The 26504-nt window shown below is 41.4% G+C and overlaps 1 protein-coding gene and 2 long non-coding RNA genes across 3 annotated transcripts in view; all 3 read right to left on the bottom strand.

The window, feature by feature from the left end:
• LOC139967729 (uncharacterized) overlaps positions 1-26504 on the bottom strand; it is a 217907-nt gene that overhangs the window by 182309 nt on the left and 9094 nt on the right. Inside the window, exon 2 of the long non-coding RNA XR_011793103.1 lies at positions 24856-25021. This is a non-coding gene — a long non-coding RNA (uncharacterized lncRNA). The remainder of the gene's footprint in view (positions 1-24855; positions 25022-26504) is intronic.
• LOC139967737 (uncharacterized) lies at positions 330-7144 on the bottom strand. Its single transcript, XR_011793117.1, has 2 exons — positions 1534-7144; positions 330-1419 (listed from the first exon to the last, which is right to left on the bottom strand). It is a non-coding gene; the product is annotated as an uncharacterized lncRNA (long non-coding RNA).
• LOC139967708 (uncharacterized) lies at positions 10724-13690 on the bottom strand. Its single transcript, XM_071971743.1, has 2 exons — positions 13413-13690; positions 10724-12960 (listed from the first exon to the last, which is right to left on the bottom strand). The coding sequence occupies exon 2, from the start codon at positions 12957-12959 to the stop codon at positions 10839-10841; it is 2121 nt and encodes a 706-aa protein (XP_071827844.1). The 5' UTR covers position 12960; positions 13413-13690; the 3' UTR covers positions 10724-10838.

Genomic DNA, 26504 nt, shown 5'->3' with positions numbered 1-26504 from the left:
TTACTAAAAATCACACTAACTTTGGTCTATGTTTAGTTGGAATAAACCCAGTGAAACTTCTTGTATATGATGTGCCTTCTACACTCCAACAGAACTTTGCATTGAAAAATCGCTAAGGGAAAGGACAAGCACATGGGAACACGATAAAATAAAAATGCATAGAATGGCACTATAGGGTAACTTGGATTAGTTCATTACCAAATATGACTAATGGAGACCATAAATGAATCAGAAAGGGATTCGGCATTAAAAACATGTCTGGGTAGAACTATTTCACCTGAAGACTATTTTGCTAAATAAACTATAAAAGTAAGTTTATCTCTGCTTGACCCGAGATGACTGATTGCCTTAGTCAGCTCTATATAGAATGTAGCAGTAGAATCTTTCAGAACCTATGAAGGGGGTAACAGCGTTCACAAACACTTTCATGGAGAGAGGCAAGAAAACTTCTCTGTTTTGTAAATCTGTGACGTGTGAAACGAATAAAAGAAATTAAATTAAATTCTATGAACGAATAATATTAAAAAAAACCTGTTAAGTTTGTCAAATGTATTAAAGTCCAGACATTGGACAATAAACAAGAATCATCCTACTGGAAAAATTGTAAAAGAGCAATATGCTTGTCTTTCTGATATACTGTAATACAATATGTAAAAGAACATGTACTGTAAAAGAATAATTCAAACTGGAAACAACATCTGCTGATAATATGATCATGATGAAACTGGCAAAACATTGCACCAGATCGCATCTAATGACATTCAATTGTTTGAAAATGTCTCAAACGGGAGGGGGACACACCCTCCCCTTAGACCCCTCCTCCATATCAATTGCAAAATGTGCTCCCCCCCCTTGCAAATTCCTGGCTACGTCGCTGGTATATTGTCTCTATGGTATACAATTAAAACACTAAATGCACTTTAGTACATAGTAGTTGTAACCATTACAGTACGTTACTTACTGTAGTACGTCTCACCAAACTAATCTTTGCCAAAATTGGTTCATATTTTATAATTCAGACAATTACATCTTATACAGTTTTAAAAGGTACAGTAGGTGTAAGACTACTTTGGCCAACCCTTACCAAACATGATGGCTTATTTAGGCTTCTGAATGCCTTCATTAAGGCTTCTGAATGCTTAAATAAGGATGTGAAGCCTTAAACTAAAGCTTCATGACTATGAAGCCTTAAATTGAAGCCTAACAAGCATTCAGAATTAAGTCTTCATGAACTTGAATAAGGATGTGAAGCCTTAAACTAAAGCTTCATGACTATGAAGCCTTAATTTGAAGCCTAACAAGCATTCAGAATAAGTATTCATGAATCCGAAGCCTTATTTTCTCACTTCTGTGAAGCCTAACAAGCAGTCAAATAAGGATTCATGAATTTGAAGCTCTATATTGACATTGCTGTGAAGCCTTACAAGTCCTGATGAGTTTGAAGCCTTATTTTGGTATTGCCATTGAAGCCTAACAAGCAATCAAAATAGGGATTCATGAATTTGAAGCTCTATATTGACATTGCTGTGAAGCCTTATAGTCCTCATGAGTTTGAAGCCTTATTTTGGCATTGCCATCGAAGCCTAACAAGCAGTCAAAATAGGGATTCATGAATTTGAAGCTCTATTTTGACTTTGCTGTGAAGCCTTACAAGTCCTCATGAGTTTGAAACTTTATTTTGGCATTGCTATGAAGCCTAACAAGCAATCAAAATAGGGATTCATAAATTTGAAGGTTTTTTAATATTGGCTATAGGCTGCATGCATTGGCTTTGGAGAATTATCCAAGACTTATGTAATGGACAGATCCTTGGTCATATACAATTCAGTGGACAAGCACATTCGAGATACTGTAGGCATTTAAAGGAAGGCATGTAAGCAGGGTGTTACTAAAACGAATGACAATTGCGTTACACATAACGAATGACAATATGTTGTACTGTACACACTAAAAAATTGCGTTGACTAAAACGAATGACAGTAATGACAGCACAGACATTTGCTTCAACCGGATATCAAAGTTCAGACTTCGTGGGTATCTAGATCTAGTAAAGTACGGACAAGATAAAAACGCACCTTATAGTAGGCGAAATTGTAAGTTTGATTTTAAAAAGTAAATTTAACGTAATTTTTCCGATATTAATTGTTAGAAACTAACAATACTATAATCTTGAAACGGCTTCAGTTATCTTTCTATAAATCTACAGAGGTAAAAAGCACAGCACTCAAGCGCATTCTCACACAAAAACTTTCCCTGTGGTTTCTATCCGTAAATTACACCAAAACCCTGCAACCACGTAATATGCAATTTTCCTCAAATCATTTTTTGCGCAGAAAACCAATAACCGCATTACTCCACTCCGTTAATCATTCTATCTCCACTCAACACTGTCCTTCGTTGTCATTCGTTGTCATTCGCTGTCATTCGCAAATGATAATTAACCCTGTACAAAGTCAATTGTCATTCGGTCATTCGCTGTCATTCATTTTAGTTTGTCCCTGTAAGCACGCTAGAAAAGAGTAACAACCGTCATGGTCAAGACTACATTGGTACCCCCCTTTTACAGTGTCAGCTTCCTGGAGAGGCATTGGCTATGTGCAGTACCGATGCTAGCCAATTAGTGCAAATACCATTATATGAAAAAGGTATTCTGATACACTTAGCAGTTACTGGACAATAAAGTGATGAAAAGCTTAATGTTCTCGTAAAATATTTCACTGTAATTTCCCGTGTAGTAGGGATGCACCGGATATCTGATCCGGCCGGACTATCCGGCCGGATAGTGAGCAATTATCCGGTTCCGGCCGGATATTTGTCTAAATCCGGCCGGATCTTTTTCAAAATCTGGCCTGAATTATTCCTTAAAAAGGTGTTGGTATTAACTTAAATCAATGTAAACTATTTCCAAAAATTAATAAAAACATTCAAGGTAAGGAAAAATTGTTTAATTTAATTTTCTCAATGGTCTGACCCACTGTTTCTAAAGATCAACCAAAATAACACAACTACTGTAATAATATGAAGCTATTGCTCCTTGTATCATAGTTGTACTTCTTATTAATGATTTTCTTTGGGGAATAAAAAAGTCTGGTTCCGGCCGGATTTCATTTACTATCCGGCAAAATCCGGTTCCGGCCGGATCCAAAAATTTGGATCCGGTGCATCCCTATTGTGTAGCCATATATGATGAGTTAATTTTGACAAAGAGATATCAACTTAAGCTGTTTAAATTATGTACAATTGAATATTATTGCTACACTGTCAAGAGAATGCCCTTCTGATCACCTTTTGTAATAAATTTAACCCTACATCAGAATTACAGTGAACATCAGTATGTATTAATTGGAACCCATTACTCAAAATAAAGCAAGCAGAGAAAGTAAACCATTCTTCTTAAGTGTTGTGATATAATTAAGTGGAAACTGTTCTGCATCCATGGTGGCCAGGGTATCAGGGGATCCCTAGCTCTGACTGTAGATGATTCATACAAATGACATATAAAAATCAATGTCCTGCCATGAAACTTATGATGATTTGTCAAGTACCATTCAATTTTATTGATATTTCTCTCTATCAAATTAACAATGATGATGATTCAGATAAACAATTAACTGGTTCTGGAAGATAGTAATTTTATGGTATATATTGTATATAGGATGATTATATCATATTTATTTTTATCACAATAAGTTTTGGTAGGAATAAAGAGTTTGATTATTTTTTCTTTTCCAGATGAGCTCTTGACATCTTAAGATGCAAACAAGCATTCCTTTTTTTTTGAATTTCAGCTAGCTGGTTGTTCTAAGTAACCTCATGCATTGGTGATATATGTTATTAAATGGAGCACCCTGAAATATAAAGCATTGATTTGGTAGTATCCCATGAGTTATAAGGAAATGCCATTGTGTATTTAGCTACTGTACATGCTTCATACTGTGCCTTGATTCCTAACTTTACATACTGTGATGACAGAAATTTAAAAACTTTATAAAAAATACAGGATGATGCAGTATGACTTTTTGAAGTTTATATTTGGTATTGCCTGCACTCTCAAAATAATTATTTTACCACTTATACATTCACTAATGTTCAATAAATGCAGTTCTACAATAAGTTGGTGAAAGTAAAGTGGACTACTATTCTATTTTACACCCCTGGTAGTCAAATTGGGGTCACAACCCTTTTATGGACACCAAATGTTTTTTGGGTGGCCAAATGTAAACAGTCATTTGGAAAAAATGTCAGCCAGTGTTTTTAGTTACTAGGAATTCAAAACGCGCGTTCCAGGGACACATCTGCCCGAAAAAGTTTGCATTCCGCAGATAAAAACTTATGTTTCCCAAGACAAACCTGTGTTAAATGCACAAGCCAAGCTATGACCTTTACGTTCTTTTGAAGTCAAGTATAACAACCCTATATCACAATTGCTTGCACTTTGAGACTAAATAGTATTGTTGAGGCCTATATATACACACAAACGAATTAAAAAAGATTAAATAAGTTGCAGTACATTTCAAGAAACTGTACAAATTTGAATGTTCATCAAAGCTGATGTTTTTCCTGTTCTGGTAGACTTAGCCTAAGCTAAGCATAACATGCATAGTACGACTTCCTTGAGTACTGTAGGCCAAAACAAAAACTATATTTGGCATTACTTTACATTGTGACTAACAGCAAAAAAGTCTTTGGATTGTTCTTTGCAAAACAACTTCTGTCATCCACCCCTACCCACCAGCCTCCCCCCAAGAAAAAAATAATAGAATTATTCAGGTAACTCTTGCGCCGTAGATTAAGCGGTAAAGGTTTGACAAATTTCCAAAGAGATACTCAATGCCCTCTTGAGTCAAAAGTGAACGACAGCCATTAAGACAGAAAGAAAGATGAGAGGCTTACCACAGCAAGTTGCAACAAATACTTGTCAAATTGATTTAACCTATCAATTGTGAACAAGAATAACATTTTTCTGCATTGTACTGAATTCACGATTTATTCATATAGTCATTTATATATACCTGTTACCCTAAAAACGTTACGTAAGAAAAAACGAACGCATGGGCGAGAGTGTACACTAAAAACAGCCCCCAAAAACACCCTTCCCTACAAGAAAAGGATACTTATCAGGCTGGAAAAGATCCTTGGAAGTGCAGAAGTCCTGATAGGAAACTTCTAGAGTATAAATCCAAGGTAATCCGGGCGAATTTCGCGAAAATTTTTCTAACTCCGAAAAACACAGTGAGACACTTTGTGGGTAGAAAAATGAAGGAAGGCCATTAGGGCCAATGAGGGTGTACAGTGTTAAAAGATTACCAGGGCATTCTAGACACGGTAGAATGCGGTGCATAGGTTGTGGGGAGACAGGTAAGTGGGGAACGAAGTAAATCTACAGTGTTCCTGTTGTGTTGATTACTTTCTTTCTCCAAACAATACTGATCAGAATCAGCTTTCCAAATTCCAATAAAAAGATTATGTTATAACACAGTGACCTGTACGTTCATGAGCTTTTTGCACCACGTTTCTGGTCAGTTCGAATCTGCTACTGTAACTTTGACATTAAATTTCTCTAAATTAATGTCTCTTTGGACTAAACAGGAACCACGGTATTGTTTGTTTACTATTTTATTTACTACTAAAATACTTTAGACTAGTATGACTATGATCTACCCCCCTCCAGCTATGATCTCCTCCTCCAGCTATGCATTTTAAGGGCAGTTCCAGGCTGCTAACTTTAAAGAAGCTTAATTGTATACCCTGCCCATGTAATTTTGGTGGACTAGGCTACAGGGCTAAGCCTAGGTATAGACCAAGACAGTATAGTAATACAAATAAGATATAGCCTAGCCTAGGCCTATTCACAATATTAACCTACTAAAAAGTAGCATACTAGGTTTGCTGTAGGCAGCCTATAGCCTTTCCAATACACACAGGCTGTATACCTTTTTGTTCATGGTGGGAAAAACATCCAGTTCCATCATAACTGAAGTAATAAAAGTCATTTTAACAACCTTTCAGCTCCATTTCCTTCATTGATTCCTTCTGTTAATTGGGAGTTGAGAGTCACCAACGTTAGTAGTATTCAGACTAGTCGTAGAACTAGTACTAACACACTAACATGAGTAGTGTCATATATATTGGGCCTAAAGCCCGGGTCACATCTGGGCGATTCAACACGCGATTCAACTCGCAATACAATTGAAGGTTGAATCGCGTAGTTAGACACGGGTATCAACTTGTTGCGCAATAAAAGTTGCGCCGTCGATTTGGGTTGATTTGCAATAGAGCAATGTCCTAATCAGCGCAATTTCTCAGAAGCAACTTTTCTGATTCGCGTGATTTTAGTTGCGAGTTGAATCGCGTGTTGAATCGCGCAGATGTGACCCGGCCTTAACGTAAGGCATCTTATCACCATTGTCTAAATCGTCCAACTGAGATGAGTTTAGTCGCACCGTGTGGTTCGTGGCATACATTTAAACGGGTTGCTTGTCCTGAAATAGTCTCTATATTTAGAAGGCATTGTAGGCCTCAATATTGATCGACAAAAGTTCCGGAATTTTCTTAGAGTATAGAACTTAGAAGTAACGTCGTCGGTACTTACTCTTAAAGTCTAAGGACAAGGTACGTAACTAAGGGTTATACATATCGCGCGATATGCGCACAGTACAGTACAGTATACTATTTTACGTTGGTCGAAGTTAAGTTGAACATTGCTGTCGACACTATGAATATGCATGACCTACCGTACCGACGCGGAACTAAACCGCAGACGGCGTGCCCGGTACGTTTATTCATCATTTTTTTAATTTTGTCTGGTCTTCTAAAGCCGAAAAAAACGAAACCAAAAAAAAAAGAAAACCCACAATTTCTAAATAAATCTATTTTAATTAATTACACCTGTCCTGTTTAACCCACGAAACACGAACCAAAAAGATTCGTTTCCTGTTAAATTTATTACAGTTCACATTTACAAGGAACATTACTCGGGACTATCAATTTCGGCGGTAAAACTTAAACACTTTCAAAGATAGTAAAATTATATAGATATCGGAAGACATCAGTGGCGTGTTGACGGTATCATCTTTCTTCGGAAATGTGCTTGTTTTTTGCTCATTTTAGTGAACACCTCCTGTCACGTTCACTCTAGTATCAAGGGTAAATTCCAAAACTTACTGGTTTGGATATTTACGAGTGACGAGCTTACCTGTCTCCTCACAACCTTAGCACCTCATTCTACCGTGCCTATAAAGTCCTGGTAAATAAATAACACTGTGCGCCCTCTATGACCGGACCCCCCTTCCGGTCCCTCCTCCTTTCTCATGAGACCATTCCTAAAGAGTGGCCTCACGGACACGGGAGTGGGGGTGGCAAGGTCTGGCCACCCCCAACGACCCCCGTCGAGTTAACTTCCCAAAGTGAACCCCTAACAAAAAATTCACTGACGCCTTCTTAGCAGGGGGGAGTGTAACCCTCCCCGGCGCAGCGGGAAGGGGGGACACTCTCCTGAACCCTGCAGGCGGAACTACCCCTTACACTAACAAGGAGCCTAAAGATTTACGGTCCGCCACTTGTTACCCTTAGATCAACTTAGGTGAGAACGTAAGTGGAAGACTATGTACGCAAACGCATACGGAAACACATAGGTACACTCACCGATAGACATAGTCGATGGCTCTCTGGTGGATGGTGGTTCTGTCTATCTGGTGTGAAGCTCGGAGTCATGAGTCAAGTCGAGCGACCGCTCCTCCGTCCGGCTGTGTCCCACCACCCTCTCGGGGGAGGGAGGCGGGAATGGAGACAGGTAAGCTCGTCACTCGTAAATATCCAAACCAGTAAGTTTTGGAATATTTACTTCGCTCCTCGCTTACCTGTCTCCTCACAACCTTAGCACCGAGTGGCACTGCCCGATGGTGGGAGGCCCGAGGGGTGGGACCTGTTACCCACCGGACCTCGCATCACCGCGCTACCAAATGCCGCTTCGGCGTGTAAAGTGTCGGTCAAGTAGCAGGCGACGAACGTAGTTGGAGTTTTCCACGCTGCTGCTTTGAGTATGTCCTCTACCGGGATGCCGGCGAATAGGGCTGTAGAGGCCGCGACCCCTCTGACGTCGTGAGCCCTTGGTCGGGAGGTCCCCGATGTGAACGGGCGTATGATCTCTACTAGCCACCTGGATAGAGTGTCTTTGGAGGCCGCTGCGTAGGGTGGTCGTGGTATGATGAAGAGAGAAGTTGATTGTCTTAACTTCTCTGTCTTGTTCAGGTACCACTTCAGTGCCCTGACTGGACACCATCGTTTGTCCTCGGCTACTGATGACATGGTCTTAATTTCCGGGATGAAAATGTCTCCTGGCAAGAAGGTCAAGGTCTGGTTCTTTGCAATAAATGACGGGTCTGGAACCATCCTCACCCCGTGGCCCTCAAATCTGATGTGATTCTGCTTGGTGGATAGGGCGTGGAGGCAACTCCTCCTTCTTGCTGACGCAACTGCGACGAGGAAGAGTGTCTTTTTTGTGAGGGCAGCCAGGGAGGCGTTAGCCATTGGTTCGTATGGTGGTCCTGCCAGGGCATGTAACACTGCTGAGAGTCCCCAGGAGGGGGCCAGCCGTCTGATCTGTGGGCGACGATTCGCCATGCCTTTGATGAGTTGTGCAATGTACGGGTTATTGCTCAGTGTGGAGCCATCTGGGAAGCCCTGGTGGATGGCAGCGATGGCCGACCTGTAATTCCTGATAGTGGAGACTTGTTTCCCTTCTCCGAAGAGTGAGAGGAGGAACTCGGCTATCTGTGTCACAGAGGCAGCAGGCAGCAGTATCTGTCTCGGTCGGCACCATTGGTCGAACTTCCGCAGACGGGAATCGTAAGTCGCTGCGGTCGTTCCCCTTCTAGCGTCGGCTGCCATCGCGGCAGCTGCTTCTGAAAAGCCTCTCTGTCGTAGGGAAGACCGGACAGCCTCCAGGCAACTAATTGTAACCCCTTGATGTCTGGGTGGGAGAGAGTTCCCTGTCTCTGGGACAGTAGGTGGGGCTTGTCCGGTAGACTCACTGGGACGTCCATGAGGAGTTGGGGGATCTCGGCGAACCAGTTTCTGCGAGGCCAGAACGGGGCTATTAGTGTGAACCTGCCCTTGGAGTTCCGAATTTTCCTGAGGACTTGTCCGATCATACATAGCGGCGGGAAGATGTACGCATCCATGTGGTCCCAGGAGAGGGACATTGCGTCCGTGTGGTAGGCCAGGGGGTGGAATCGTCTGGAACAGAAGGTCTGGAGTTTGTTGTTCTTGTGTGTTGCGAACAGGTCTATCGTGGGCCTGCCGAAGATCGAAAAGATTCTGTCGCAAGTCTCCTGTTCCAGAGACCATTCGTTGGGGTCTATATGCCCCCTGGATAGGGCGTCCGCCATCACGTTGAGCTTGCCTGCGATGTGGGAAGCCCTTAGGATCGTGCCGGAGTCCTCGGCCGCTGTTATCACCTCCCACGCGAGTCGGCACAGTCTCTCTGAGCGGGTGCCCCCCTGCCGATTGATGTAGGCCACCACTGTCGTGTTGTCGGTGAAGATTGTGGTTATCGTTCCCTGTACGTGGTCGTTGAAAGCTTCCAGGGCTCTTTTGACCGCCATCATCTCCAGGATGTTGATGTGGAGAGATGTTTCTGTTTGGGACCACGTCCCCCATGCTGTGCGATTGCTCCAGTGAGCTCCCCATCCGGACAGTGACGCGTCCGTCGTTATCGATGTCATTGGTAGCTGTATCGCAAAGGGTACCCCTGAACTCCAGTTGTTTGGGTCGAGCCACCATCGAAAGTGTTGTGTGACCTCCTCTGACCTGTAGATGAGCGTTGTTTTGTCTGGGTCTGTAGGGTCTGCGGACCTCAGCAGGTGCAGTTGCAGAGGTCGCATGTGTAGCCTGCACAGTCTCACTATATCGACGAGGCTGGCCATGAGTCCCAGGGCCCGGAGCCATGTCCCCGTTGGTGACCCCCGGTGTGCCAAGATCTGTTGTGTGGTCGCCTTGACTGCCGCGACTCTTTCTTCTGAGGGTCGGGCTACCCCGGTGGTGAAGTCCAGTATGGCCCCGAGGAACTGGATCGTCTGGGAGGGTGATAGCCGTGATTTCTTCTGGTTCACGATCCAGCCCAGTTCTTGAAGGGTCTGGAGCGTTTTGTGGACGTTGTTGGTTGCTTCCGATAGACTGTTCCCTACTACCAACCAGTCGTCTAGATATACGTAGAGGGTGACCCCTCTTTTTCTGAGGTAGGCGACTACTGCTCCCGCGACTCTCGTGAAGGTTCTGGGAGCCGTGGCTAGGCCGAATGGGAGCGCCCGGAACTGGTAGTCTTGTTCTGCGTACCGGAACGCTAGGAATCGTCGGTGTTCTTTGTGTATCAAGATGTGCAGGTAGGCGTCCCGTAAGTCTACGGTCGCCGCCCACATGCCCTTTCTGAGTAGGGGTAATATTAAGTTTAAGGTCTCCATACGGAAGTGTTTTGGTCTGATGTGTTTTGTGTTCAGGGGTTTTAGGTTTAGAATGGGACGCCAGGTGCCGTCCCGTTTTTTGGTCAGAAAAAAGGAGGACCGGAAGAGTGGTCCCGTCTCTTCCGGAACTCTTGTAATTGCCTGCTTGGCCAGCAGGGCCAGAATTTCCCCTTCTAGGGCTAAGCGTTTGACGGGGTCCGTGGGTGTGAGTGTCTGCCTTCCTCCGCCCCCGAAAGGTGGGCTGGAGGAGAATTCTATTTGTACCCGTGTTTGACTGTGTCCAACACCCACTTGTCCCCGCCAATAAATTCCCATTGCTGGGAGAAGTTTGTTAGTCTCCCCCCCACCGGCGGAATGGCCGCGGTGAGGTGGGCACCCCTAGGGCTGGGCGGCGAACGCTGGTCGATTGGAGGAGCGGTCACTGTCCCGTCTGGTCGCCGTGGAGCCTCTGCCTCCTCTGGGGGCCCAGGGGCGGGTTGGACGGAAGGCTGCCCCCCGGCTTCGGCCTCTGAGAGCTCCTCTGCTCATAGATTTGGCGGGTGCTGCTCTCGTTCCCCTAGGTGCTCTGCTCTCCCTCGGGCGGAAGGGTCTGGTTCTCTGGGTAGGTGGGGGTCGGAATTCTGATTTGGCCAGAGTCTCCCTTCGGGCTACCTCTTCCTGGAGTTTCTTTTGGAAGCAGCCCGCAAAAAGGTCTTCCCCGAGGATTGGTAGTTCCAGCATTCTGTCCTTCGCCTCCGTCGAAGGCCAGTGGATGGCGGAGACGATGTTTTGTCTACGGGCCTTAACGGACCTGGTAGCGACCCTTGCAAATTGATCGTACGTGAGTCTGACGAGGGGGCCCAGCAGCAGGAGGAGCTGGCCCGCTTCGTCCCTGGATACTTGGCTGCTGTCCTCAGGGAGCTGTTGGTGGTGTCGCATAAGGACTTCGGCTGATAGCATTAGTACCGATGCGAACTTCATGCCCGAACGGGCTGCCATGTCCACCTCTACCAAAAGCTCTTCTAGCTTCCTCTGGTCCGGGGTCTTGAACACGTGTGTGGATGAGGCCCCTTGTTCGGCTTTTAATCTCTCCTTGGCCTCCTGGGGAATGGTTGGGCATCTGAATAGATCCTTCCATGCCTCGTCAGGTACCCTGACCGCTCTATCTGCCCTGGCCGGGAAGGCCGTCCACTTGGTCTTGTTGGCAATGGCCTCAAATCTGTCATAACAGGTTGCGTCTACTGGTATGGTAGTTTTGGGCTTATATGACGCTTCGCCGGTCGCCGTCAATTTTGATACCCGGCCCGCCTTCTGCGGTTGCGTCTCGGGTTCCTCGAACCCCAGGTGTCGTCTGAATATGTCTGCCGCCCGTGTTATTAGCTCCTGTGGGAGGGCTCCTCCTGTCACGGGTGCTTCCTCCGGTTCGTAATTGTGACCAAAGCTGTCCTCCATAGGATCGTAGTCGAGAGGATCTGGATCTATGGGCTCCCCTTCTTCCTCCAAGCCGGAAAGATTCACCGACGCTCTGCAATCCAGAGCGTCCGGGTCCGGGGCCGGTTGCGGGGCCATGGTCGATACGGGGCTGGTAGGGCCCGGTGCCACGTCGGCTACCGTGGGCGTCCTTTGCTCCAGCAGGGGCCGTAGCAGGCCGGTGAGTTTGGAAAGCCAAGCTGGTTCCTCTTCCTGACGCCGTCTCGGGGACCGGCGCCTCCTCTTGGATCTTCTGTATCCATCGTCGGAAGAGTCCGAGGACTCGTCGGAGATTGGAGAGTATCTCTTCCTCTCTCTACGTCTTGGGGATCTTGTATGCGACCCCGATCTCTCCCTTCTGGGTCGGCGGGAGGACTCTCTCTCCCTACTTTCTCGGGCCGGGATCTCCGTCGGAACCCGCCTCTCCGGCTCCCTGTCCGGCTCCCTGGAACGGGACCGGCTCCGTCTCCGCGTCCCCTCGGTTGCTCTCTCTTTAGGACCCGAGCCTCCCACGGCCGGGGGGCCGCGCTCTGTGGGTCTGTTTAGCTGCGGCCCGGACTGAGACGGAGTCTCCAGCCCGGCCGAGCTGTGCCTCTGCTTTGGAGGTCTTTTCCTGGCAGGAGCCTTGCCTTTGCTCCTGCCCTTCCCTCTGGCCGTAACTGATCCGGACGTAGCCGGGGCCGTTAGGGGAATTCTTTCTCTTTCTCTTTCCTCTCTCTCTACCTCTTTCTCTCCTTCGGCCCTCTCCTGGCCACTCTCCTCCACCTCTCTCTCTACTACTCCCTCCTCCTCTCTATCTCCCGTTATTCCTGGAACCTCCGGCGCCCCGATTGCGCTCGGGATCGAGTCCAGCCTTCCCTGGAGCTTGCTACGTAAGCCCTCAAGCCACAGGTCGATGTCCTGCCACTGAGCTGGTGTAAACTTAATACACACCAGGCAGGGGTCTCGTCGAGTGCAGGATCTGCATTTTGGACAAAGGTCGTGTTCGTCCCAGGCTCTGCCTGGGCGAAACATAGAGCAGTTGATGCACTTCAATGGATTGCGTGACATGCTGAATAACCGGATTAAGGAAGATTACTTCTTAGTGATAAATGAACAACAATAGAAGCTTAACGTAAGAGGGGAGAACTAGGGAGGGAATTAGGCTTAGGTGGAGCGTAGCGTAACCTAGCAACGGTAAACGAGGTAACGCTACGGGGTGGCCTAACATGAAAATGCAAGCTGAAACAAAATGAGAGAGCGAGAAATACATACGAAAAAGAGTGAATATATGTGAGCAATATGAATCCCCAAAAGGGGGACGAGAGAAACTAATTGGGGGGAAGAAAGCTAGTAAACAAGCTAAGAAAACACAAAAACAACAACACGCTATAGCGTGGGGAGGAATAGGGCGGGAACCTAGGCAGTTTCGCGGAACTGCTAACCCCGCCGCAAACCAACCCGAGGAGGAAACGCACTACGAAAACAGTCCCCAAAACCCTCCCTTTTTGATAAAAAGGATACTTATCGGTCAGGAAAGGACTGTCAAACTTCTAAAGATCCGAAGCTAAAAAACTTCCGGCGATCGTCGAAGAAAACCAAGACAATTTTCCAAGGAAACTATCCACAAGAAAAATATGCGTGTAGGCACTTGGAATGGTAGAATGAAAAAGGAGGAGGGACCGGAAGGGGGGTCCGGTCATAGAGGGCGCACAGTGTTATTTATTTACCAGGACTTTATAGGCACGGTAGAATGAGGTGCTAAGGTTGTGAGGAGACAGGTAAGCGAGGAGCGAAGTAAATTTGTTTCTGTCAACGGATCTAGTGTTTAAAGCAGTTTGGATTCATTATTTCCAGTGATTTAGTTGAGTGCATTTTTCGAATTTCAACTTTTCGGTCATGTTGTAGTAGCTTATACTATAGCCTACCCACTTGCATTATACCACTTGCATTGTACGTGGTTCAGTACGTTAGTCGTTTACCAGCAAGAGAAGAAGTGCAAATAGCTTGCTTGGGACCGAAGAAGATATTAACCGAAGTACGACGAGCTCAGGAGAGAGTTAAAACAATAGCAACGTATGCCCCAACTAAAATTACCATGTAAGTACAGTAATGGTTTGGCATGCTCTCATATTCATAATGTTTACAGTTTTTTCTTTATTTTAATAACTTTGGTTTTCTTTACTTATCCTGAAAAACTAAAAGACGTACAATGTAAGATTAGAAGCTAGCTTACATCATTCATTGGAAGGATCATGCATCACGGAAGGTCAAATTGATAATATATTGTTTCTGAAATTGTTTGGTCCAAATATGAACTGCAAATGCTGCATTGATATTGTGATTAGTGTTCAAACGATTATGCATAACAGAAAATACCGATTACCGATTATTTTTTTTTCATATTCGTATCGATTCCGATTATTTGAAAAAGAGAAAATATACCGTTTATACGAAATCGGCAATAAATTTTGTGATAGAAACAATTATTGTTGTGATTTTCCTGTTTACTTTTGCTTTCGTGGTAATACAAGGCTCTTACTAGGTATCCTTTTGTTTGTACCAAATTACCTCTGGAGTTTCTCGGAAAGATTTTTTTTTTTTTACAAATTTCAAATGCTAAGCAAATGGCCTAACCACCTCGACGTGTATGTCACCTGTCAGTGTTTATGGCTTGAAATGGGCTAAGAATAGTTACTCAAAATATCCATCTCAAAAAGCATCTCAGACAAACCATCCATCTTCTATCTTTACCAAAGTGTAAATTTTAATTACAGACATATTGCCTACATTCCGACATTATTTTGTACTTATTTTCAGTATTAAACCGTTTATGAACAAATAGAAATGTTACGAACTTGAAGTTAAACATACTTATTCGTTACCTATTAACTCCATTCAAGTTCAATTAGAAAATGTATGTTCAGGTCAATCAAACTGAAAAGCAAATTATACCATCGTAACTTGTTTAAAATTACTCTAGAATGTTACCAGATTGATGTAAAGAAATAATAACAACTAGAAACTACTCCAAAATAAAATACAACATTCCCTCTTTAAGACATAGCACATACCTTCCAAACAAATGCCGTTTTCCAGCATATTGAAAGTTGAAAACTAAGCCACGCATTTTTTTTTTTTTTTGCAAACCGATGGTTAGGCTACATTTCCCATTGACTTAGTGTGGTTGTTAGGCTAACATGAGGTCGAAGGTTGCAGTATTTCACGGATATTTTAGTTATAGCTAACTGCGTCACAATTTCAGCGAATACAGAGATGCTTAGACTAGATTTTCCCGTTGACTACGTGTGGTGTTCGGGTACCATGCGCGACGATAGCAGCAAGGAAAGTATGTAAAAAAGCTACGCAACGTATTGTTTTTGTTTTGTTTTTGCAAAACGATGGTTGAGCTATATTTCCCATTGGCTTAGTGTGGTTGTTAGGCTAACGTGTGGTCGAAGATTGCAGTTTCCATGGATATTTTTATTTTTTATTTGCGACACAACTAGAGCGAATAAACAGATGGCTAGGTTAGATTTCCATGTTGACTTAGTGTGAAGTAAGGCTACCAAGTGGTCGGAGATTTGTGGGGCTTTTAGGTTGTTGTCGCTGGTACTGAAATTGCTTCGTGGGGGGCTGTAATTTGCCAGTGACTGTGCGCGGAAAGTTCCCGGTGATTGAGCGCGACCCTCCCGCACTGCTTCAAATTTGATGCGGGATTGAGAGAACTGTTTACGCGATTCGCGCTGCTAAAGCAAACGCATGTGACAATTAATTTTACACAGACACTTGATATAACAGGGGCGATTTTCTTATAGAACTCTCTTTTATTTTTCGCACTCGTAATTGTGCTTTAGGAGGGCTTTTTTAGCACTTGCTATGGCGAATCGCCCGTCGCCCCCGCATATTTCCGACCCTGTCTAGCACATTCGTTAATTCGCGAAATTGTTATTGTTACCATGCTTACTATGGCGAGAAATATGAAGTCACTAACCACGAGGGAAACAAAATCGGCGACCATGGCAGCCTAATTCGATGAAATTACATTGTGAAAGACGTAAAGAGGGTGTCATTACTTTTATATTTCGTAGTAAAAGAACAAACCTAATACATCAGTTGATATTTTCAACTTCCGCAAGGTACAGGGCTACCAAAACTTTATTACAGAGATTTTCATGCTAAAAATAGACAATGATGCTCTTCCAAGATTTCCGTGATTTGATTGGCTAATAGTCCCTACCGATTGTCTGCAAACATTCTTGCATTTTTAGTGCTCAATGAACACGAAGTAACTTGTTTAACAACAATTAACGAAGCTTGTGGTAAAGACTATCATATGTCTGCACTCAAATATCATAGCGTTAGGCATTGTCTCATATTTGTTACGTACATTTTGACAACACTCACTGGTGGTACGAAGATGCATTTGAATTGTATCTGAGACTATCACGTAGGCTTGGGCGATATATCGAAAATTATTATTATCGCGATAATTTTTTTTCAAAACGATATTTTTTGAGGATTGAACAAATGACGATAATTTCAACTTCATTTACTGACTTTTGAACTTCGAAAAAACCCGTCCTTTACAACATTGACTGTATAGAGAAAAAACTCTGAAAATCAGTAGAGAAATTACCAATTGTGTACGAACAGTAAGTTAGTACACCTTTCAAACTTTACGAAAGATCGAGCAAAATACTTTCGAAAAATTCACGCGAAACTGGCTTATCGTGCTAAATGCAACTAATGTCATGTACAGTAAACAAGGCTCTAGTTCACCCATTTATGAACAAACCATCAGACCACATCTGGTGTTAAGCGCGGGGAAAAGAAAGTTTTTTCTAGAATTTCCACACAAAAAAAGGAAAAATTAATATCCTACCATAGTTAAGTGTATAGTATATAGCCTAACCACTTCGTCGGTTACGGATCTCACGTAACAACAAAAACACAACTAATTGTACTTTGCGAAGTTGACGTTTTCCACAAGGACATGGGAACAATATTAAGCATTTAGTTAATCATGCCAAGTGGCCTAAAACATGGGATTAAAAGGTTTACTTTCATAAAGATGGCCATACTTTAGCCTTGATATCGTGCTTTGTCTGTATGTTATAGACTGCCTCGTGTATCATGGGGAATAGATTGTTTTGTTCATGCGGAGGAGTCGGTTGGCTTGAGGTGTGTTTTACCTACCTTAATGTTACGGGGATATTTACCTACTTTTCTTGAACGTCTAAGATAATATTTCGCATAACTTTACCGATCCTTTACTGACTGACCTTAATAATTCTAGAGTGGAGCCAAAATAGTTTACTACATGGAAAGTTTTTTGGAAACGTGCCAAAAATGTTAGGGGTAAACACTGCAGTTGTAAACTGATGTACGTATAGTGCACGCTGTTCATTGTAAGGCAGTCTAGAAACGGGGCTTTGCCGAAAATAGTTTGTTTCATAATATCGACTGTTTTGTTGTAACTTTTTAAAGATTGTAAAACAGATTTAATCTCTTTTCATTTTATCACGTAATATAGCTACTCTAACTTGTCATTTTGAAATGTTCATCAGTTTCCGTTTCGTGACAATTTAAATTAAAAACGTTGTCAGTATTTTTTTTCGCTAATAACATTACTGTATTCCATGGATACCTTATAACTGCGTCACAAATTCAGCGGTATAGGCTAGATTTCCCCAATTGATTTAGTGTGGTGTTAGGCAACCATGTGGTCGAAGATAACAGCAATACTGAAAGTATTCCATGGATATCTTATAACTGCGTCACAAATTCAGCAGTATAGGCTAGATTTCCCCCATTTTCCAGCAATGCATTTTCACTCTGTCAGTGTCTGATCGACTGTTGTTACAACACCGTACAAAATGCATTGCACTGACATTTAGCCACAAGTCTCATTTGTTTTCTGGGTACACCATGAGAGACTAACGTTAGGCGACTTTATTAGTGAACAGATTTTTTCTAACGATGTTGTAAAGTTAATATTTCGCGCATGTTTTTAAATAATTCATGTTTGGTTTGGGTGTTATTCAGAAACTATTTAATTAAATTGACTTTTGTTTTTAATGAAATATAATTAGGCTCAATAATTCTTCAAAGCCTTCATTTTTTTTTTAGTCGTCCGAAGGACTACCAAGCACACAACATTTTGAAAGATTTGGTAGTCCGACGTAATTTCTAGTCGTTACGGACGACCGGACGACCGTGAAAGTCCTACACTGATATATATATATATATATATATATATATGAAATATTATTATTAGACAAAACCAGAGAACTAGGATATGATTCATAATTGAAAAATAGGGAGTAATGTTTTAGAAAATACTATTTCCAATTTCCTAAAATACTACTCCTTATTTGTCAGTTATGAGTCTTATCTTATTTCTCTGGTTTTCTCTAATAATATTTTTCTTTGGAGTAAACATGGATTTTCTCTATAATAAATATCTATAGCCTATATATATTTGTGTTTGTTTCTGTTCTTTACAGATTTCTGTCATGGAATTGCCCCACGCTTTGATGCCTACAACAGTAGACAAACGGCTGCGAACAGCATAATTCATATAGGGTCTGCAAGCACAATGGGGTAACGTTTGTCAAGTGGTGTAGCGGGCGCATTTTCAGTGCAGACGGTACAATGCACCGGGAAATGTTTGCCATGTATGTACAAACTTTACAAAAAGTGTCAACTGTCAACTGAACTCTGCTAATTGAGAAATACTGTAGCTTGTAAACATAATATCTGACATATACTGCATGTTGGGCTTGGGGAAATGTATGATCCCTACTGTTTTGGGTCATGAATATTTACAAAATATGCCTTAATCTTGATATGCCAATATCTTTGCAAGTGTAAATGTAGAGTTTAATTAATATGAACTTTGTTTGTATGTGAGTTATGTGAAGTAGATATTCCCTATTTGCCCTGGGAGAAGTTCCGAGAAATTGATGAGCTGCATCTGCTGTAAAAATCTTGAAAAGCTAGTGTTTGGCTTATAGGTACCTGCTAGAAAGTTTTCTACTCTGTTCTTAATTTGCTATTTGGCTCCACAAATTACCAAGCCTATAGGAATAGAAGTCAGCAATGGACCAAGTAGGTAATTTGTTTTATGTTTTACACCAAATTTAATGCTTTTAGAATGTTCACATATTTTTAATGTAGCTTAACTATATTTATGTTGCTCATGTTTTCTTTTTGCCTTAATTTTATGATAAATATATATTCTATATATGTGCCTTATAGCATACAGAGTGGCCATTCTGTGATGCAACATTCTGTAAGCTTCCAATCCATTCTTTAATTGGATAAACATTGCCAAATTTTATGACTTGATCAGTGTTTTGGGTATCCAGATCTTATCTTTCAACATGATTCATTCATTACTACCTTTACAACAGTATACTTGTTCTACTATACTATAATACTATAACACTACACATCTATAGTGAGGAAAATGTAATCACAATTAAGGGTGCCCCATGGGCATATGTAATGTTTTGATATACCATTTTTATTACACTTGTATAGTTGCATTTAAGGTGCTTTCTTTCTTATTTTTTATCAGCTATATACCAGTTCATAATTATATCTACCGTTCATTATCTACAGGTGACCAATTCCTTATTTTTCAGTTTTGCAAATACTTTTTTTAGCTTGCCAGGATAACTCTAATTTGCCTTTCTCACTACACTTGTTAGTATGTTTTCAACATAAATAAAACTTTGATTTTCCATGTTCGGTGCTTTCAGTCCAGATTTTGCATTTCATCAATTGTTTCTTAAGAAGTCTATTCTTCACATTTCTTGTAAGTAGTCTATTCTTAACCAGTATTTTATTTAATGTTACCTTATTTCTAAGCATTGCCTCATTTGCGAATACTTTCATGCATGTATTTCCATGGAATACATGCATGTATATATCCTTTGCATTAGTGCATGCAATGGATTTAAAAACATACTTCAAGCATGAATTGTTTCAAATCCGACACAAAAAACATGCTTTAAGCATGTACATGTATGAAACATTTGAAATACATGTCTCACACATGCCATAGTGCATGTAAGGAGGGCATTTTCATACATGTATTTTTTCAAACCCTGCGCAAGAAACATGCTCAAGAAATATGCATGCATGTAAAGGGTACTAGAAATTTGTGTAAGGGACGTCATATACTGATAAACTCTTTGGTTTCAAATTTCATTCACAATTGTTTCTCAATAACGATGATTAACATTTTGTTGAATTAAAGTGTTCTTCTTTTAGAAATAATATAAATCGTTTCTTCATCAATCCATGTGTGGGGTGAAGAGGCATTCATGAATGCATGGGACGGATAGGTTCCTAGTAAAATCATTCAAGCGATTGCTAGAGGTGGGGAGGGGGGCCGGAGCATTGGAAAGGACCTATACAAAATAGCTGTCACACCAAATAATGTGAGGTGCATACAACTAATTTGCTTCATGATATAATTAAGGTAAAGAAGGTAATATTTAAACGCAAGGTTAAACCCTACGGTGTTGGGTGGGAAGCGTATATGTACGGTCGTGTCAATCATGAGGAAAACTGGAATGCCTTCACTCTAAATCTTCAAAACAATTTCATCAATTTAAGGCTTCACAGTGAATACCAATATGCAAATTTAAGCCATCAAAGCCTGTGCTATTTTTTTTGGCTAGATCTGATGCAGCCATACACTGAAGCCTTAGCGAAGCCTTAGTGAAGGCATTCTTGGGGCAAATATAAGCCATCATTTATAAGCATTCGAAGCTTTAATGAAGCCTTCATTTTAGGCTTCAGGGCAAATTTATGCTAGCATTAAGGCTGCAGAGCGAATGCTTATTTAAAGCTTCAAAGTGAATACTTATATGCAAATTTAAGCCATCGAAGCCAAGTAGCTAATTTAAATTTTTCGGCTCTGGTGCAGCCTTAGCGAAGGCATTCTTGGGGCAAAGCCATCATTTATAAGCATTCGAAGCTTTAATGAAGCCTTAATGAATGCATTCATGTTTGGTAAGGGAAATATAGACTTGAATATATTTTATAGAAATAGTTCAGTTGTTATTTTTGTTTGCGGAATCGGGCCCACATAATAATGTATAGCTTAGGAGTAGACAATAATCTTCCTCAGATGTAATGAACATAAAAAAATAAGAAATGTATGAGGTTTACATCAAATAACTAAGGATTGAGCAGTGAAAAAAAGTGTTCGGGGATTGGCCTAAAATTTAACTTCTGGATGATTTCCTTCATTTATTGTTGTACAAGTTATATTCTTCAAAGTATCAGCTTTTCCAACTTCCATTAGGCCCTAGGCTAGGTTTAACTAGTTACAACTGATTATCTCAATTTTACAGTGGCTGAGAAATCCATGATGTTGAGAAACCTCTCGATTTTACCACCATCTATGGTTGTACTTTCTTTAAAAATTATTGGGTAAATAATTTGGTGTATGTAACATTTGGGCAATACTAAGTATGTTCTCCCCGCCCTAGGGATATTTCCTCCCCGCCCTAGGGATATTTCTTGGCTACAGTTTCGCATTGGCAGAGTCAGACTGACTAAAATTTAATATTAGCGCCCGTTACAGCTATTTTATGTGCACATGGCTGCCATGAAAACACTACTAGTTTCAGTCACGGTTGTAGTTGTGTTATCTGCGAACTTTGCCTATTCATCTTAGAGCAGAGTTAAATTTCAGGTTATTAGTTAATACGGATTGGCGTATATCGCCACCGAATTTAGCCATATCAAATTTATAAAAAGGCCTACGTGAGAACCGCAACCACTGAAAACTGTATGTTTTTACAGTATGTTTTTTTACTTATTTCTAAGAACTCCATTGGTCCTTGACGAGGATAATAGGCAGATTATTAACTTCTTGGTAATTCACTATGTCGTCAAATATAATTTGTTGAAAAAAAAAAAGGTTTCCCCTCTTTTGTAGTCTATGTAGCCTTCAAGCAGATAACTCATACTCAGTTGCTTACTTGCTTAACCAGGGTGATTAATAAGTTTGTGAAGTGAGGGCCAGTGGGTGCAAATGTATCGAGAAAAGTTCTGAACAAAAGTGCAGTTGCGAAAGATGGGGTGTCTGACTGACTGTATTGTTGACAAGTTACGCCAGGGGGAGGGGGGGTACAAGGCAGCAGTCTGAATTTTCTGGCTTCAAAACCCATCCAGTTGGAATTTCAGCAACTACACCCCCATAATCATCAGGCCTAATAGCTACATCCCTGCCTGGCCCTCATACAATATGACCAGAATACAGCATCAATAGGCATGAATTTTCATATTCCAGTACAAAACCTCAGTAAAAGTTATTGTTTGACTTCTAATAGCAATGAAGGCATCTACTTTAGGCTGCAACTTACATGAATTAAGTTACATTTATATCATATTTCAGTTCTGTACCCCACAAGCTACACTGGTACTCATATCATATTTATAAGGTCCTACAATGCGAATAATAAATTTAATGTACAGATTATCACCGTCATTTCCATTAATTTATCAAGGAATTTCCATTGTTTACTAGGTACTAGGGCTGAGTCATTCCGGTTAATTCACTAACCGGTTAACCGTTTCTATTAACGGTTAACATTTAAACGTAACCCGTGTTGTTGCCTCGAAATAAGAGCCGAAAATCAGAGTTATATAGCTCAGATTATAATTCCGAAAGAGCGCCACCACTTTTGATGCGGAAGTACATTCTCAAAGTAGCGCTGCAAGTATCGTTTTTTTTCGTAACGCGTATGTCAAGAATTTGGTTGTATTTGCTTAGTTTTGACGATCGTTAAATTGAAAAAGACGAATCGCGCGTTTTCATGAAGTTTTCAACAGATTTTTGCTTCTCTTTTCAGTTCATCGGTAACTGTTACAGAGATATTTGAAGCAAATATTTCTTCGTTAATTGCGTAGCCCCTACTGTAATAGCGTAGGCATTGTATGGCAGTTATAAGCCTAATATTACTAGGTCTACTTAATATTGGCATTGTGTATTGAAGTTCGCGATCATATGGAGTGTACGACTACAAGGCTTTCACCAGCTAGGCCAAGGTTAGGAAAGTCGGTTGTTAGGAAGCGATTACTACAGAAGTGTACGGTAGTAGGGCTAGGCCTAAGCAATTACAAGTACAACAATGGGTCACAAATATATTTAATTTGTGCATTGTGGCGGGGTAGGCAGAGGGTAGGGAGGCAGTGTGGAAAACATTGTTAAATTTCCCGCGAACACCCTGTCGATTTCCCAATGGAGTTCGCGCAGCGAACACAATTAGCACGTGTAGCATAATGGCGTGGGGTAGTCCCCCGGTGGGGTCGTGGCGTGTCTGGCGATAAAATATTCGCAGCTGTGGATGCAAAATACTGAAAACTTTTTGAATTTAAATTGTCACGAAACTGATGAAAATTTTGAAATGACAAGTTAGATTAGCCATATTATGTTATAAAATGAAAAGAGATTTATCTGTCTTACAATCTTTAAAAAGTTTAACTTACAAAACATGCGATATTATGAAACAAACAACGTTCGGCAAAGCCCCGTTTCTAGACTGCCTAACAATGAATAGCTTGCACTATACTACAACTACGGTAGGCTACATTTTCCAAGGTACCTTGCCAAACAACTATGAGCTCTTCCCCTGTCTAACACCTGTTTGTTAACATTTTTTGGCATGTTGCCAAAGAACGTTTCATGGTCTAGAATTAATAAGGTCAGTCAGTTAAGGTTCGGTAAAGTTATGCGAATTATTATCTTAGATGTTTAAGAAAAGTAGGTAAAATATGATCCCTGTATTAACAGTTAGGTAAGTAAAACAGCCAACTGACTCCTCCGCATGAACAAAACAATCTATTCCCCATGATACATGAAAGTAAACCTTGTAATCACATGTTTAAGGCCACTCGGCATGATTAACTAAATGCTAAATATTGTTTCCATGTGCTTGTAGAAAATGTCAATTTTGCAATATACAATTAGTTGTGTTTTTGTAGTTACGTGAGATCCGTAACCGACGAGGTGGTTAGGCTATTTGCTATACACTTAACTATGGTAGGATATTATTTTCTCCATAATTTTGGAAATTCTAGAAAATACTTTTTCCCCCGCTTAACACCAGATGTGTTCTTACGTTTTATTCATAAATGGGTGTACTAGAGCCTTGTTTACATGACATTGTAACATTTAGCACGACATGCCAGTTTCGCGTGAATTATTCGAAAGTGTTTTGCTCGATCTTTCGTAATATTTGAAGGTGTACCAGTTTACCTTTCGTACACAATTGGTAATTTCTCTATTGATTTTCAGAGTGTTTTCTCTATACAATCAAGTGAATACGTTGTGCATTGAGTATAAACTTATCACGAATGCAAGAAAACGATGCGGGGATTTCCAGCAGACAAATGTTTTCTTTGTGGGATTACTGAGTCAGTTGAATGGAATCCCGCACCTTAGAGGGAACACTGAAGTTGACTGAACTGAAGTCAACTTCATACGAAAGAAAACGTTTACTACTTTAATACAATATAAATTTGAAAGGATTAGATGCAGACTCGCCACGTTGTCGAATGGGGTAACAATAGGCGCTTCATGGGTCACTTACCGCTTGGTAATCCCATCAGTCGTACCGCCGATCTGAAAAATCTTTGTATGGATGTGTGATAAAGTTTGCAATTGTTACGTGATTTTCGGCAAGCAAATGTTGCGGTCTATTTCGGGAACAAAGTGATGTGAAGACGCGCCGTTGCGACTGCGTAATTGGCATTACAAAAACGGTTAAACTTATACGATGTACGGCGGACGTTTATCCGGCCGTTCGGTCGGTTAACCGGTAAACCGTTTAACCGTTACAGCCCTACTAGGTACATGTTTAAATTCGTTGATGTTGTGTGAATAGCCATGAAGAAAATAATATACTACTGTAAATGGGAAGAAAACTTATTAACTTACCGATCTATAGTTCCACCAATCTAATAACAGTACAGTACATGACGGTGTTGCCATCTTCCTTGGTTCTCACTCTTCACGATGCCTCCTCCAAAGAAATTCATTTCTCCTCTATATTCCAGCAAGAATTCACCTTTCCTGAATTGCTTTGTTGCAAACACTCCTCTCCCTGTCAAGATATCAAAAAAGAATTGATTGAAAAAGATTGTCTAATACAGGGATAGAGAATAGAATAATTCTTTGATGTCTTTTTCCTTGGAGGGGGGGGGGGGTTGGCAATGCCTCACAGCTCCCCCCAATCTCCTTTGCACAGACCACTGGGCTAGTGACACCACTGTACTGGAGGACTGAATTTAGTACAATTCAAAATGGTAATGTGCATATGGTCAGTGGCAAGGTGGGTGGGGGGGTGGGAAGAAGAGAGAGATGCATCAAGACAGTTTCCCCCCAAATCTATCTTTGAACCCTTGGTGCCCCAAATGCTACTTAGGCTGAAAAATCCTTGAAGCCTTTCTCAAATTAATAACTTATGAGGTTAGATAGCCCTCAACTTTTAGAGCTATTGCTTTTAAGTGGGACATCAGAAAATGAAATGTTTATTGGCAATATAAATAGAAGCTCTTTCTTTGGCATTCAATCATTTATATTCCTCACATCCACATTTAGAAATGTCTAACAAGGCACTGCATAGGACTGGCCATACCTGGTCATTAGTTCATATCAAGGAATTTCTATTGTTTGCTAGGTAGAAGGCTTTAGTTCTTGAAAGACAGATTGTCCTTTTTGTTTCATTGTCTGTACCCCACAAGGTATCCTGGCACTCAAACAATATGACCAGAATACAGCATCAATAGGCATGAATTTTCATATTCCAGTATGAAACCTCAGCAAAAGTTATTGTTTGACTTCTAATAGCAATGAAGGCATCTACTTTAGGCTGCATCTTAGATGCATTCAGGTATATTTATATGCAATTTACGTTCTGTACCACACAAGGTACACTGATACTCATATCATATTTATTAGTTCCTACAATGCGAATAATACTTCTTTTGTACAGATTATATACCCTATATATATATAATTATATATATCAGGCGCGTATCCAGGGGGGTGTTGAGGGCGCGTGCCCCCCGGGTAAGGAAAGAAGAGAGAAAAAAAGAGAGAAGAAAAAAGGGAAAAATAGGGGGGAAAAGAGGAGGAAGGAGAGAAAGGAGGGAAAAAGAAAAAATCTCCAAGACACCGTGAAGAAAAAGGGAACAGTGACATAATTACAGCACTGATCCCTATTATATACACAGGGTAGCCAGTGACGGATCGAGAAGGGGCGTCCGCCTCAGCCTACCCCTTACACCGACAACTCCATTTTTGACGTTTCCATTTTCCTCTCTCACTAATGTATATATATACTTTATATAGCATATCATGGCGTGTGTGTTCATGGATGCCTTAAACAATTGTAAAATTGTGCTATGAAACCAATTGTGGCTGGTCTTGAACTCGGCCTAGTCGTTGGGGAACATGACGCGTTTCGGTATTAGCCCAGGATCTACTGTATATGTGAACTGCACTAGACATGTCCTTCGATGCAACACTGTCATCCAGAGATAAAAATGTTATACAACGCAAAATGCTAGTTGTTACCCCACCCC

This window comes from Apostichopus japonicus, chromosome 1 (genome assembly GCF_037975245.1).
Source record: "Apostichopus japonicus isolate 1M-3 chromosome 1, ASM3797524v1, whole genome shotgun sequence".
In the NCBI taxonomy this organism is placed as follows: Eukaryota; Metazoa; Echinodermata; class Holothuroidea; order Aspidochirotida; family Stichopodidae; genus Apostichopus; species Apostichopus japonicus.
This window is presented reverse-complemented; position numbering and strand designations above follow the sequence as displayed.